We start from the raw sequence: 16,034 nt of genomic DNA, 5'->3' as shown, positions 1-16,034 counted from the left end.
AGACAAGGTAATGATAAAAAAAACAAAACAATACAAAACAATATATGCAGTTTGAAGACATGCAACAACAAGCATCACAAAGAATCACAAGTAAAATGTTAGAACTCAAAAAGTGAAGTTAGGTTAATCCTAATGAAATATAATTTCATTACAAGGTAATTAAAGCAATTATGTAATTACTGGGGAAAAGCTGAGAAAGAGTTTTTTCTTGGCATCTATGATGTTATGCAAATTTATACAAGATGATGAATGAATAAGAACAGCTAAAGCAAAAGGCATGGGAAAAAATATTCGAGGTAATGATAAACAAAAACAGATCAAAACGATATATGTGGTTAGAAGACATGCAACAACAAGCATCACAAGGAATCACAAGTAAAATGAAAAATTCCCAAGACGTGAAGGGGTTAGACTCTGGATACGACCTTGCCTAAAATGTAGTTTTTGCAATGAACCTAAACTGACTGTCTCCGAAGACAGATAGCTCAGCCGGTTTGTCAGATCTTGCAGATCAAAATTCTTGAGTGTGTTCCATATAAATAACAAGTACCATTATCACGTTGGCGTTATATTACAACTTCAGTAGATGCTTATTAAAATGCATCATCTTCTTTGTCTTGAGGGAGGCTATGTTCTATACTTTTCATCCAAATATACTACCTGATTCAACAGAGAAAAATACTAAGGAGGGACATACCTTCTGAAACATACATCTATAAAGAGGTTGCTGAGGCAGGAGGTAGTTGGCAGGATCTTGCTCGCCTGGCATTAAATCTACGTCTACACCCGACTGAAAAAAAAAGGACAGGATTAGATTTAATGTTTCTAAAGCATTAATCACAATGGCGTCAATTTACAGTAATTTGGGGGGGGGGGGTAAAATGTACTTTGAAAATCTAGCGGGAAAGGATTATTTAAAAAATTAAAATGAAAATACCAAAAAAAGTTTAGCAAAATCTTAGAGAAAATTTCAGATAGCCGGTTAAATGATTGGCTCGGGGGTTTTGGAATTATAAAAGAAGAACAGGCAGGTTTTAGAAAAGGTTATAGTACTACGGATAGAGTGTTTATTTTAAGTGGATATAGTTAAGTGGATGTGGGGCTACCTTCTTGTTTAATTCGTTTGCTTGTAAATATGTATTTTGAAATTAGTGCAATGGTGAGAGTATATGAGTTGGGTCTTTCGATGCCTTTTGAAGTTAAGAAGGGAAGCACAGGTCTTTTTATTTTGGTCTTTTTATTAAGACATTGTTGAATTTTTAGTAAAAATGGGCTCCAAAAGTGAGAATAGGTTCAGTTGTTTGTGGATGACACTGCTCTTGTGATGAATTCCGCACATGATTTACAGAAGGTAAATGTTCAAGAATTCGGGCAAATGTTCAAAAATCAAAAGGTTATATTTAACAAGAGGAATGATAAATGTGAAAGTAAATTTTGGTTTGAAGGGGAGGAGATACAAGATGTAGATAAAATTACATAAGGTTATATTTTTCAAAGTAATGGAAGATGGAATTCACATATAAAAAGGGAACATTAAACCGAGGAAGAGCAGCAATGTTTACAACTTTCCGGAATAAATTACGGGAATACAAAGTTTGTCTTTACATAAAAGGGTCTTTTTATTGAGAATAATCCCCATTCTATATTATGGAGCAGAGGTTTGGGGGCATGAGAAAGCGGCTCAGCTAGAGTGTGTTCAATTAGGATACTTTAAGAGTTTGTTTGAGCTGCATAGAACGACTGACTTCTAGTTTTTAAATAGTGATCTAGGTATATGGCCACTAAAAAATTACAGTCTAGTCTCCGGCTTAAGCTCCGCCTGTTCAACAGCAACGTCCTGCCCGTCCTCCGCTATGCATCTGAAACATGGCATCTCAACCAAGAACAAGAGAGGAGAATTCAGTCGTTTGGAAGCATGTGCCTAGGTAGACTTTTCGGCATCCATTGGACCCAGAAGGTAACGAACGAGCACATTAGAAAAATCACAGGTCAACCGTCCCTTATCGAGACCATACGAAGGCGCAGGTGGAATTTCCTCGGGCATGTTCTGCGCATGGATGATTCCAGAATTCCCAAGTCTGCTTTTTTCTGGTTACCCAAAGGCACCTGCCACAGAGGAAGACCCAAAAATACACTTCATCATACCTACAACAACGACCTGCAGCACTTCCACACCTCAATACAGCCAGAGTGGGAAGACATCATTGCAGCCACAAGTTTTAGAGACGACTGGAGACTCTTCTTGGACACCTCTGGAGGCACAGGAGGATCTAAGGTCTAAGGTAAGGTTAAATTTTTGCCGAAAATCGTCCAGTTATCGAGTGGCAGGTTGCTTAAGACAGCTTGAGAAGATTTATTCTCGCAGGAAAAAAAGATCATAGCCACTAAAAATAAAAGACATTTTAGACAAAAACAGGGCTTTCTTTTGTTTGGAATGAAGGTAGAAAACCAATGGATATAACACAAACTGGGAGAATGAGATTAAGATAGCATTAGAGAATGGAGTGAGGAGATAAAAAAAATCAGGAACACTAAAGTTTTATAAAGATGTTAAGGTGGTTTATGGGCAGGAATTCTAACTTAAGCTGAACGTATCAGCTAAATATTGGACGTTGTGAATGCAGTTCAAGGCTAATTGCCTGCCAATTACCGCAAGATTTAAAAGATATTCTAAAGGATGCTTTATGATGAAAATATATATATTGATGAAAATAAATATAATATAATAAAAATTATATATAAATATATAAAAAATATATTGATATATATATTTGGCAGCTTTGCAGAGTTAAAGAAGATTATTTGGTCCTTTACCTGAGCCGGTGCCAGGGGCCCTCTACGATAAGGGAAGGTATAATTGAAAAAAAAACGAGTTGATACTTACAGGTGTCTTAAACAGTAAGTCGCCTCAGTTTATTTGTATAATAGCGAGATTTTTTTATTTTACTGACCGTATTTCCAAGTATTAAGTACTATTATTAAGTTAATGTTGTGTTTCAATTCAGTGTTTTATGATGGTCGCTGATCAAAGTTTTATGTTATTTATGCCTTGTATTTATGTTGTTCATTACTATGTTCATTACTGTGTTCATGGCCGTATATTTGGCTTTGAAATACAATTATCTATCTATCTATCTATTCGCTATGAGAAGTCTGCCCTCAGCCAGATTCGAACTCATCCTCATACCCTCAGACAGGAGTTCCTGTAGTGTCGGCAGGCTTCTTTTCTCGGTGCAGTAATGGCATGTTAGAAGAACATAACTTGCATCCACCTGATGCTGACGAAATACACAGAACTTTATTATCATAATTCCTTATGCTCTAAAATTTGAAATTAATTTCAGGCTAACATATCCAATAACGTGACTGCTATTCATTAAGAAGTGATAAATTGTTTCAATGACACTTAATCAAAGTTAAATTAAACTTAATAAAATATAATAAAAATTTAATTAAAACCCAAACACCACAAGTATTTTCTACCTCATTTTCACTACGATTTACGAGTTTTATTGAAAACGACGTCGAACTTGAGAATTTGTGGAAATATAGAATTTTATCGGTTGGTATATTATGGAAATTTGTGAAATCTTATTAGTTGGCTTGTTATGTCCCGAATCTCTTTGTTTTTACAAAATGTTTCATCATTTATTTTTATTATTATTTATCTATTACCCAAAATAAATAAAGTCACTGCAGAGTACAAAGAAAGAAACAAATAAATAAGAAACACAAATATACTGCACCAAAGGAATAATCAAGTGGCATTTCAAATTGCTGCAAACATAAATTATTTACATTTTATTGCAAAAAAAGATTTTGTTTCTTTTTCTTTTTTTCTTTTTCTTATTCTTTTTCTTTTTCTTTTTTTTCTTTTTTGAGCACTGAGGATGACTTGGCGGAGGTCCTTGTCGAAATATTTGCTCGTTTTTCGTTTTCATTTTTGCTACTGGCTGACAAAATCCTCGTTTTCTTCCCTATTTGATTTTACTTTTCATTTATTATATCCTTTCCTTTCCTGGTTTCATACGTCATGTATAGCCAGTGTGGTCTTTGAATGGATTCTTTTTAAATCTATTTTCTTAAGAATGAGAAAAACGCCAGAAGCGAACAAGATAGAGTGGTCACAGAATGTTGAGCAGAGCTTGGCCAACGGACGTCTGTTACGCTCCTTGGCGTATTCTAACTGAACTATCTTATTAGACCCTGAGCTGGAGCAGGTTCGGGATATTGTTAGTAATAGAAATACTTAAACACCAGAGAGAATCTACGAGAGGGATAAAAAAAAACCAGGGATAGAAACAAAGAAGAGAAGAACTAGAACATCGTTAAAGGAAAGAAGTTCACATTAATCTACGTTAAGAGAAAGTCAAATAACGGAGATAGAAGTACCAACGAGAGAAACGATATTCTTTCTGGGCATTAATGCTATCGAGGCGAAAATGTTATCAGCTTCTTATTTAAGTTGAGGAAGAATAAACCTATACTCAACCGGTTTATGACGATGACGGACCATATCTTATTTCGATTTGCCTTCAAGTCATGTTTAAGGTGATTTAGACTCTTTTCAAAATTCCTAAAAATGTGTTTCCACAATAAAAATTCGTTATTCTACTTAATCCATATAATAGTCGCTATTTCCGAGTTATCGGTGACTGAGAATTGTTTTTCCTTAGACAGTTCTTTTGGAAACACGAACTAAAATTTTCGAGAACACGGACCTCAGTTTGCTCTTTACTAGGTTGCTCTACTGTTAGAGCCATGATGGGTGACTGTGAACCTCAAGTCGAGGGTTTTCAACGACTCTAATTTCAATGGGGTAATTTTATGTAATGTTGACAACCTTAAAGTCGAGAACCTCCACTCTAATCCTCTTTCTTATGTTCCGTATCCTCCTCAACTCTTGAGGAGGTACCAAAGCATGTCATTTTTTGTGCCGTATTTTCTGTATTTTGCTAGCACTGGCAAGAGAGAGTTTCTATCGCTTTCCCATGCAACAAAAAGTTTTTTTTGCCCAAGCAAAAAAAGAAATTCGTTTTTTGATAGGAGAGAGAAGTTATAGAAGTTATAAACCTCTATTTTATGGTTTTCAACGGTCCAAATTTTAATGGTATATTTTTTAATTTCAGTTTGACGTCATGTTAAAATGAGTTTCAGGCTCCGGGAAAACATACGTTCAAATTTTCTGGCACTGGTTTAGTGGCAATTAGTTCACCAATAAAATCGATATTACCCATTTGAAAAACAGTCTTTTTTGTTTTTAAACATGAGGAGGGGGACTATAAACCTCTAACTTATGGTTTTCAACAATAGCAATGTCAGTGACATGATTTATTTAAATTTGACGTCATGTTTGAGGGGGCTTTTTTTTTAAAGTCTTGAAAAAATCCTGACTAGGTATTATTACTCTATTGAATTTCGATAATAGTTATCATTTCTGAATAAGTGTTCATTGGTAAATGTTTCTCAATAGACAATTTCTAGCAAAACACGCTTTCAAACTGTTGGTCACTATTTATCTTTGCTGTGCACCCATTGTGGGTGCACATATCCTTACTGACCTTCTCCGATTGGGACATGGACCCAAAGATAGTCATTCGTTGTGCCCTATGGTGCTTAACTCTGGTATTTTCAAGACAAATTTCTAAAACATCACGCAGATATCAGTGTTCATCAATGTTAACCAGTTCACCGGTCAAACTAGTTTTACCCATTCAGAAAAATAATTTTTTTTTGTTTTTCAAGATGGGGAGGAGGGTATACATTTCCAGTTAATGGTTTTCAACGATGGTAATTTCAATGGATTATTTTATATTTCGTTATGACGTCAAGTTTGAGGAATGTCAGTCTCTTTTTAGAAATTCTCGAAAAAAGTCCTAATCAGATATTATTATTCGTCGAATTTCAATAATCGTTATGATTTCTGAATCTTTATCCATTGGTAAACGTTTCTCAATAAATAGTTTCCAAGAAAACGCGCTATCCAATTTGCAACCATAATGAGAAAACTAAAATACAAAGAGAGATTTACACAGATAAACTAGTAATTCCTATTAGAAATTTCTATTTCAAACAATTCTGGAAATATGCAAAATTATAGTCTAATCAGGATTAACAATCAGCAAGCCATGGCGATCACGTATCTAGGACTTCTGCTTATTTTTTCCATCAAGTTTCACCACTCTAAGCGTTTTCCAAGATTTTATGCCCCCCCCCCCCTCAAACTCCCCAACAGCTCTGAGACACGATATCCTTCTAAATATTAAATTTCATTAAGATCTGATGACCCGTTCGTAAGTTAAAAATACCTCATTTTTTCTAATTTTTCCGATTTAACCGATTTAACGATATGCGAAAGCCATGTTTCTCCTTCAATTCAACCGGTTGCCCCCTCGGTGGCAACTGTTAAAAAAGATTACGACGACGTAAAAACAGCAGTGAAATCTTTGTTATCGGAACAAAAAATACAAAAGGAGATTTACACAGATAAACTAGTAATTCCTATTAGAAATTTTAATTTCAAACAATTCTGGAAATATACAAAATTACAGTCTAATCAGGATTAACAATCAGCAAGCTATTCCTTTACCATCTGGTGTCATACAGCATTTATAATCCATTTTTTGTGTCGACTGTTAAAAGACTTAAGTCTTCTTTTAACCACGTTAATTATACCAGAAATAGCTGGTTAATTATACCGGCTTGTCAATTTGGTCTTTGGGGCGATCTGAAACGATTCTTTCTGGCAACCGACTTATAAAAATTTCAGGTAGTTGAAAATATTTTATGGGACTGTTCGAAAACAGGAAAATACATCGAAAAATGGTTGCAATCATCTTACAGGTTATTGTCTTCTGCTCATGATACTACCGATTTTGTTCCAAAAACAATATCCTTCATAGAGTACACTTGTGAAAAAGAGCTAGACATTTTCTAAGATTTCTAAGCAATTAGGGGAAATAGAGCAAAATCCTAGCAAAAATTTTGTAGCATCTTCAAGAAGCTACACCCTGATATTAAAAGCGGTATCTTCCGCCAATTAATACTTGAGTACTTTTTAAATATAATTTTTAAATTTTAACATGGAATTTTCGAGTTCCATCAGTTCACTTAATCACGGCCTTAAATATACATAAGCAATCAGCAAATAGAAGAAGTAGAAGAAAAAACTTACGGAAAGCTGTACAAGATGTGTATCCAGATTTCTTATGGCATCAACAGTTCCTGCTTGGGTATTTTTAAGAAGATACTGGGCCTTTTCCAGGACACTTCTATCCTTCGTTTGAGCACTCAGTGAATCACCTAAAACAAATTTATTTGTTTTAGCCCCGTGTGCAGCAGGGCGAGGTCTCTATTCTATATTTATTTAATAAAACTCATTTGATTTTTTTTTTTTTTTAGTTTCATCACTCTTTGTTGAACAAATATAGAATACAGGCCTCTCCCCACTGCCCGCAGGGCTCATGGACTAATACGCTTCGCTATATGAGTAATATTATCTGTAATCAAGCCCACTTTATGCATTTTTAGTTTGCTCCATGGAGGAGGAGGGTCAACCAAAAATGGATGCTCTTCTTTAATAATGACAAGGAAACAATATGTGATCGTCAGAATCTTGCTATATGCAGTAATACGCACTTTAGAGCACTTGGAATGAAAGTAAACATTTACCTTAATAGTGAACACTATTCGATACAAGTTTGTATTCCTGACTCTGAACCTAAAGCGACCTCAATTAGATTTCCTACCCAACTCAAACTCCAAAGTCACAGTCTCTAACAACTCCGATTTTCTTAACACTATATAAGCGTTGATTACGATTTCCCGACTCCCAAAAGATATTGTTTACTATAGAAATAGCTCCTGCTTTTCAATTTTAGCTTGTATTCCTGACTTCGAACCTATAGTTCGAACCTGCATTACACTTCTGAATCAACTCCAAAGTAACAATCTGTAACACTTACGATTCTTGTCACATCAAATCAGCGTTCCGATTTCCCGACTCAGATCCCAAAACCTCTTGTTTACTATCGAAAAACCTCCTTCTTTTCGATACAAGTTTGTGTTCCTGGCTCTGAACCAATTGCGACCTGAGTTACGCTCCCAACCAGACTCAAAAATCACAAACCCTAACATCTCCAACTCTCATAAAAATAAAATTAGTTATAATTCCAAATATACGACTCTAATCCAGAAAACCTGCATTAATATTTGATCAGGTACTGCTTTTTATCAACAGTTTGAACCTTTGACTTCAAATCGAACTGACCTCAGTTAAATTCCTTGCTCGGCTTCAGAGCCTTGATTTCGAACGACTCATGAGTCCTTTAACATCGACCTGTTATTAATTCCGATTTCCCAAATCCAACCCCAAAACCTCTTGCTTGATATCGAAGCAGTTTCTAATTTTCAATACAAGTTCTTATTCCCAACGCAACCTAAAGTAACTCGAGTTATGCTCCAAACTCGACAAGTCACAATCTCTAACGGCTCCAGCTCTACTTTCATTAACAACTTGTACCCCCGTCTTCGAATCGAACTGACCAAAATTATAATCCTTACGCCATCTGAGCATTGCTTTCTATTGAACCTGAATTCTTTAGGATTAAGTCAGCATTAATTTCAGATCCCCAACTCCCAAACACAAGTTAAGTATAAGGAATAAAAATGTGTTTACCTGCTATAATAACACGAACCACTTTTGTTACATCTTCTTGTGTTATCTCTGTTCCCAATTGACCAATCAACAAATCTGTCATCATTTGTAAAGCTAATAGCGATCCAGCCTCCTCACTTGATTTAGATCCACTAACATTCAGGCCAGAAATAAATGCCACATATTTGCTTGTTTTAGAAAACGGCCGAATTTCAGGATTTGGCAACCCAGCAAAACAGTAATCAGATACAATAAATTTTCCTGTTTCATCCTCATAGCCACGAAGCGCACAGACAACACCTGAAAATAATTGAGAAGAAAATGAACCAGCTATTTTGAAATAGATCAGTGATTTCATGGCTTTAAGCCACAAGGCTTAAAGTTATGCCAAAGCCACAAGCCACAATGGCTTTTCAAGCCACAAGGCATTTGATCTTTTACGAAGCTAACTTCACTTACGGTATTCTTTAAATCCTTTTTACATAAAGATATTAAGATCAGAGCAATTAATCAACGCTCAATCATGTAAATAATTCCCTTTAATTTAAGAATTAATACGAAAAAATCGGACCATTGATTACTGAATGATTTCCTAAAAAAAACTCGATCATCTTCACAGTACAATTTAGCCTTGAAAATATAAGCGAAATCAAAGCCCCGGACACTGTTGCAACATACTGCCTGTATATTAAATTCGCAGCCATCATGTTGTTTAAATACCAGAATTGAAAAGGTCAAAACGACATGGGCATGGGTTAAGTGAAGTGGATCAAAGATTTCACTGGCAGGCATACACATCCGAATTTATTTAAAATAAAAATAATTATTTTAAAAATAGGTATGTTCAAAAAGAAGTGTTTTTTTAAAATTATTTATTTATTCATGAATATCTATTTTGCCCCCTTCAAAGTGATCCTTCACGTATTAAACTTTTGCTAAAAATTTTCCAATCCTCAAAGCACTTCAAAAAATCATTTTTTTTTTTGACGATCCATCTTCTTCTTCATCTTCTATGGCCTGTATTCTATGTTTCCCCATCTTCTATGACATCTTTATCTCCTAAATTGTAGCTTAGCGTGGTGCTTTCATGTACATCATCACGTTTGGAAACAAGAAAAGTCACTTGGGGCAAGATCTGGGAAATACAGTGGCTGTACCATTACTAGCATGCTGTTTCTGGCAAAAAAGGTCGCACAGGCAACATTGTGTGACCAGAGACGTTATCATGGTGAGATGTTATCGTGTAAAAGCCAATTTTTATTCTTCCAAAAATATGGGCGGTTCTGGCGATTACTTTAGCGCAACCTGTGCATAATTTGCAGGTGACCGTTCTACCGTGTGTCAAGAACTCTTGATGAAACACGTCCTTACAATCCAAGAAAATGGTAAACAAAATTCACAAATGAGGGAACTTGGCACGCACTTTTCGGTTAGACTAGTGCGGCAGTTTCCATTGTGATGATTGAGCTTTAGTTTCCACTTCATAACCATAAACCAATGTTTCGTCACCAGTTATAACGCTCTGAGAAAACTGGGGTTGTCGCGGACAGAATCCAACAGAGTCCAGAGCAATGTTGATGCTATGCTGTTTTTTGGTCAAAATTGGGCCAAATTGGCAGAAATTTATCGACAACCATTCTCATACCCAAATTACTAGTAAAAATCAAAAGACACGAGCCAATCGCTATGTTGAAATCTCCAGCATCTTCTCTAGTGGTAATACAACCACTACCCATTACTATTGGTATGAAGATATATATATATATATATATATATATATATATATATATATATATATATATATATATATATATATATAAATATATATATATAAAATAAAAACAAAATATCTATTGCTCCCACCTAGCAAAAGTGGTTCGTATGTCTTTACGTCAATGTAAACGAAAACTAAAAAGAAAAAAAAAAAAAACAAAAAAAAACACAGGTAATATTCTTATATTCACTTTTGGAATTGACTTTAGGACTCGACTGAGTAGTGCTAGATGGCGTTGGTTGCTTCATTCGGATAAAAGCTTGAGTTTGCTCTCTTACCAGTTTCCGGTACTCTTTGGTAACTAAACTCAGTCTCTTGCTAAAACACCCTGACCAAATGGTGCTAAAAAGCACCAGGTGACTATCTAAAAAGAAAAGTAGGCACTGAGTAGTTTAAGCATATTGAGTGAGTTCCAACATTGCACCGACCCCAGCTAATAGGTGGATTGAACAGAGATATATAAAGGAGATGGAAAGGATCTGGAAATCCCATAAGAGTGTGTATACTATCATAGAAGAATAAGGAAAATGAAAATCGAATAGTCCATTCACTTAGTCGAGCAGTAAGCACGCTAGACTTGAAGTCCTTATCCGTGAGGATAGGGGTTCCAGTCCTGACGTTGCTGGTTATTTGGTTTGGAATGAGGGTCAGTGCCCCAACTTTGTAAGCTCAGCCAGAGCCAACCCTGCCCTAAATGGGTACCTCGAGATATCTTGGGATAGTAAACAAGAACGGAATGCGAAAGCACAGTATTGCCGGCCACCAACCCCCAATTGCACTTTCTGATTAAAGGGCCACGAAACAGAGAACAGAGCCGACGTTAGGGACTATAAAGTCCAATGCCGTGTTTTCTGCCTTTTTTACCATTCACTTAGGATCTCTACCTTAAGGCAATAAATGCCAAAGCATGTCAGGAACACTTTTCGTCACACTTGTTACATACTTTTTTAGGGTAACTTGAAATTCTATATTTTATTATCTCAACTATAGTTTGATTTTTTGCTTAGAAAACTAAGCAAAATGACTATCTAAATCTATTTTTTGAAATTCCATCCAGGCTAGTGGTAATCCAAATGTTTAGTTGGGTGTCTTCTTCAATGTTCGCTCATTCAAGTGAATTGAGTGAATTCAGCTCCCTATCGTTCCATGAGCCTTACAATAGAAAGTGGGATCTTCTCATAAGGACAGCGAGTCCTTGAAATATCAAAAAATAATTAGGGGCAAATTTTCCGGCTTATGCTAAGAATGATAAGGTAAGGTGAAGTAAGAAAGGTCTTACAACACACCAATACTTTTACAACACAAATGCTTTTGGTGTTCACTTACACTCAAATTAAGCTTCAGTAAATTTGTTCTGATAAGCTTCACTGACCTGGGTAGAATTACTAGCAAAGATAGTGAATAAGTTGAAGATATAAAAAGCAGACTAACTAAGGTGCAGGGTGTTTTCGGAAGAATAGGAAGATAGTCTGCAAACTAAAATTAGAAATTTGAAGCTACAGAATTGACATTGGGCAAGCATGGCTCTGCAATGTTGGCGCATCGACAAGATAATGAAGATCTATTAACTATTTTCCAAAGGAACTATGTAAGTACGGTTTTAGGCACTCATTTCACTCTTCATAATAAAATCAATAAGAAGTAGATTTAAGAATAAAAATTCGACAAGTTAAGATGGCTAGAGCAGATAGGTTAAGGTGGTTTTACGGATGAAACCTGGCAAATTTTCTAAGCCCATCAAAGACTATCAAGCTGGGACCTAACAAGAGTGGACCTTCGTCGAATGGGACGGAAAGATGTAATAAGGAAGGGTTTAAATAAGGAAGGACGGTGGTAGAGAGTGAGGCCTTGAATAAATTGGCGTGGCGGAGGAGTAGCCTCATGTGACTTGGTGCTGCAGTGAGTTGTAGTTAACTCGACAACATTTTAAGGATGTAACATGGCAAATTTCCAAAGTCTGTGTTTTATGGCCATCCACCCAATACCAAAGCCTGTTTGGCATTGAAGGCCAAAAGTTGGCCTTCCTCGTTTGCGCTTATTGGATATCAAACTGGGGCTAAATAAAAAGCAGGTCGTCCTAAATGGAAAGAGGAAACTTTACGAAAGGATTAAAGATAAAGGCTTGGAATAGATTGGAGCGGAGGATAAGCGTGCACGGCTGTACTCCAGACGGCTTAGCGCAAAAGTAGGTTGTTACCACTAATAGTGAAATAGGTTGTTAGCAGTAGCAGAAGGGCAGTAGTAGTGCTAAAGCGGTAGCAGTAGTAGCACTTTTCTTGGTAGTAACTGTATTTTTGCTGTGAACGAAAAGATCACTATCACTTTCTAAGCTGAAAAAAGATAAAAGGGCAGGAGGGGACATCTCCCAGAAGCAATCTAAATCAAACAAATCCCAGTTGGAAAATTTTATTTTGAAGCTGCAGTAGCCATTTGTTGGTTTAAACTAAGTATCTAACTGAGATAATTGAGCTACTAAATCCATTGCTCTGTGAACGTTCTATTGAAGGTGTTATTTGTTAACTCTATTAACATTCTATTGAAGTTGTTATTTTACAGCTGCATATGTTTCTTGCATAAACTACCCTGTTCTTGAAATTTATTAGCAGATAATTGAGCAACTAAATCCATTGTTCTGTTAACGTTCAATTGAAGTTGTCATTTTACAGCTGCACATGTTTCTTGCATAAACTACCCGGTTCTTGAAATTTGTTAGCAGATAACTGAGCTACTAAATCCATCATTTTGTTAACGTTCTATTGAAGTTGTTATTTCACAGCTGCACATGTGTCTTGCATAAACTACCCTGTTCTTGAAATTTGTTAGCCGATAACTGAGCTACTAAATCTACCATTCTGTTAACGCGCTATTGAAGTTGTCATTTTACAGCTGCACATGTTTCTTGCATAAACTACCCTGTTCTTGAAATTTGTTAGCAGATAACTGAGCTACTAAATCCATCATTTTGTTAACGTTCTATTGAAGTTGTTATTTCACAGCTGCACATGTGTCTTGCATAAACTACCCTGTTCTTGAAATTTGTTAGCCGATAACTGAGCTACTAAATCTACCATTCTGTTAACGCGCTATTGAAGTTGTCATTTTACAGCTGCACATGTTTCTTGCATAAACTACCCTGTTCTTGAAATTTGTTAGCAGATAACTGAGCTACTAAATCCATCATTTTGTTAACGTTCTATTGAAGTTGTTATTTCACAGCTGCACATGTGTCTTGCATAAACTACCCTGTTCTTGAAATTTGTTAGCCGATAACTGAGCTACTAAATCTACCATTCTGTTAACGCGCTATTGAAGTTGTCATTTTACAGCTGCACATGTGTCTTGCATAGACTACCCTGTTCTTAAAATTTATTTTGAAATTTCTATTCTTGAAATTTATTTTGTGACTAAAAACTGACACAAAATTGCTGAGCCTCTTCTTATTTGAGCAATCACCCACACTCCTGCAGCCAATAAGCACTCTCCCTTGAACAGTAAATTGACATTGATCCTCGATCATCAATGTAAAAACAATACAAAATTTAAAAAGCATACATCCTGACAAATAAAGAATACAATATTTTCTCTCTCTTTCTTTCTTTCTTTCTTCATCTATTAATTTATCTATATTTGTCTGGTCGGTTCATCCTTTCTTTTTTTTTTATTAAGTTTTAATCGTCAGTACATGAAAGAAGGTGTTCGGAATGAAAAGCTAGTTTATATGGTTGACAAAACTAGCTGGCGCTTACCCACAGGAGCTACGGTTTTGAAGGGAACCAAGGGTTTTTTTTTCTTTATTTTATTCAAAATTAATCATGATTTACTTATTAGTGGTGAATTTCAAAATAGTTTTACGCACGTATAATAGTTTTGAAATTCCCAGGGTCAAGAACTAGTTTTACAGGGAAAAACTAGTGGAGGTGCCGAGCATGAATGCAATATTACGATTCATCACCAGACATCACCAGTTCATGAAAAAGAAGAAAACAAGATTACCAGTGACAAAAAGTCCTTTATCAATATTTCCTTCCAGTTTGATACGCTGAATTTCATCTTCAAGAATAAGTTGGTCTGTATCGCTGATATACTTTGAGCAAGGAGGCAGAGGTAAGAGGTTGTGCTAAAAGAGAATATTATTATTGACAAGGTCTACTTTTTTAGAAAAAATTTGCCAGAGAACAAAATGGTAAGGTAAGAATAATTAACTTTTATGGCAAGTTTTCTTTCTATATGTATTTCAATTCTATGATTTTTCTAGGTTTTCCTATTGTTATCTTAGCGACGAAGACCACACTGCCTTTCCATAACAAACAAACACAAAGTAGAAACAATAGGGAAATTGTTTTCAAGACAGTGGAAATCAATTCAGTGGATATTTCGGCCCTATGTCCAAGGGCCGTCTTCAGCCCAACGCGAGAAAGAAAAAATATACATATATATAAACTTACATTAAAATGGGAGAATAAAAACTGTTCGTTTGAACTTCGTTGAAGTAAGGAAGCTAGGACTGTTTTTTTTAAGTTTAAAAAACATTATTAGTTTCAATTCTTAAATTTTAATGCAAGTTTATATATATATATATATATATATATATATATATATATATATATATATATATATATATATATATATATATATATATGTATGTATATACTAGCTGTTGGGGTGGCGCCTCGCGCCACCCCAACACCTAGTTGGTGGGGCGCTTCGCGCCCCCCAAGCCCCCCCCCCGCGCGCGTAAGTCGTTACGCGCCATTGTAGTTGTGTCCCTGTGTCCCACCTGTGAATAGAGATAGATATATATATATGTTTTTAATTACATAAAACATGCGAATATACAACATTCTTCGCTGTCCCATTGTCTGTGCATATAAATAGATTGTCAGGTTTACTGACTCTTGAACATGCAACATATAATTGTCCATGGGAAAAATAATCCGTATTCAGATCTAAACCTCATCATTCTAATGATGTGTCCCTGTGCCCCGGTCGTCATTTATATTCCCTGTGTCCCGGTGTCCCAGATTGTAATTTCTCTTTGAGTGTCCCGGTCGTCATTTATATTCCCTGTGCCCCGGTGTCCCGGTCGTCATTTGTGTCCCGGTCTTTAATTTCTCTTTGAACAATCCCTGTGTCCCGGACGTCATTTATATATCCCTCCTGTGCCCCCGGCGTCCCCGTTGTAGTTGTGTCCCTGTGTCCCGGTCGTCATTTATATTCCCTGTGTCCCGGTCGTGATTTGTGTCCGGGTGTCCCAGTCTGTAATTTCTCTTTGAGGTTCCCGGTCGTCACTTATATTCCCTCTGTCTCGGTCGTCATCTGTATCCCGGTCTGTAATTTCTCTTTGAGTGTTTTTTCTTTTTAGTTTTTTTTTTAGTTTTTTACCTTTTTTCTTATTTCAGTTTTCTTTTTCTTCTTTATTTTTCAGCGTCACTATGAAGTACATATCGACGAACCTTTGTTTTTTTAACTTAAATCTGGTAGGCATTGATGACCTTATCCAAGTCAAAATCCCAAACCCAATCATCATCGCTATCATTTTCAGTTTTGATATGTTTTGACTCTCGCTGTCCAGGTGGATTTTCATCTAACTGCGCGGTTTTGCGT

The 16,034-nt window shown here is 35.9% G+C and overlaps 1 protein-coding gene across 1 annotated transcript in view; it reads right to left on the bottom strand.

The window, feature by feature from the left end:
• LOC136040193 (DNA polymerase delta subunit 2-like) overlaps nt 1-16,034 on the bottom strand; it is a gene marked incomplete in the record, with an annotated part of 35,337 nt that overhangs the window by 1,424 nt on the left and 17,879 nt on the right. Inside the window, 4 exon segments of the mRNA XM_065724345.1 lie at nt 698-790; nt 7,175-7,302; nt 8,678-8,956; nt 14,424-14,547. Of these exon segments, the coding sequence (XP_065580417.1) occupies nt 698-790; nt 7,175-7,302; nt 8,678-8,956; nt 14,424-14,547 (624 nt within the window).

This window comes from Artemia franciscana, chromosome 20 (assembly GCF_032884065.1).
Source record: "Artemia franciscana chromosome 20, ASM3288406v1, whole genome shotgun sequence".
Taxonomy (NCBI): domain Eukaryota; kingdom Metazoa; phylum Arthropoda; class Branchiopoda; order Anostraca; family Artemiidae; genus Artemia; species Artemia franciscana.
This window is presented reverse-complemented; position numbering and strand designations above follow the sequence as displayed.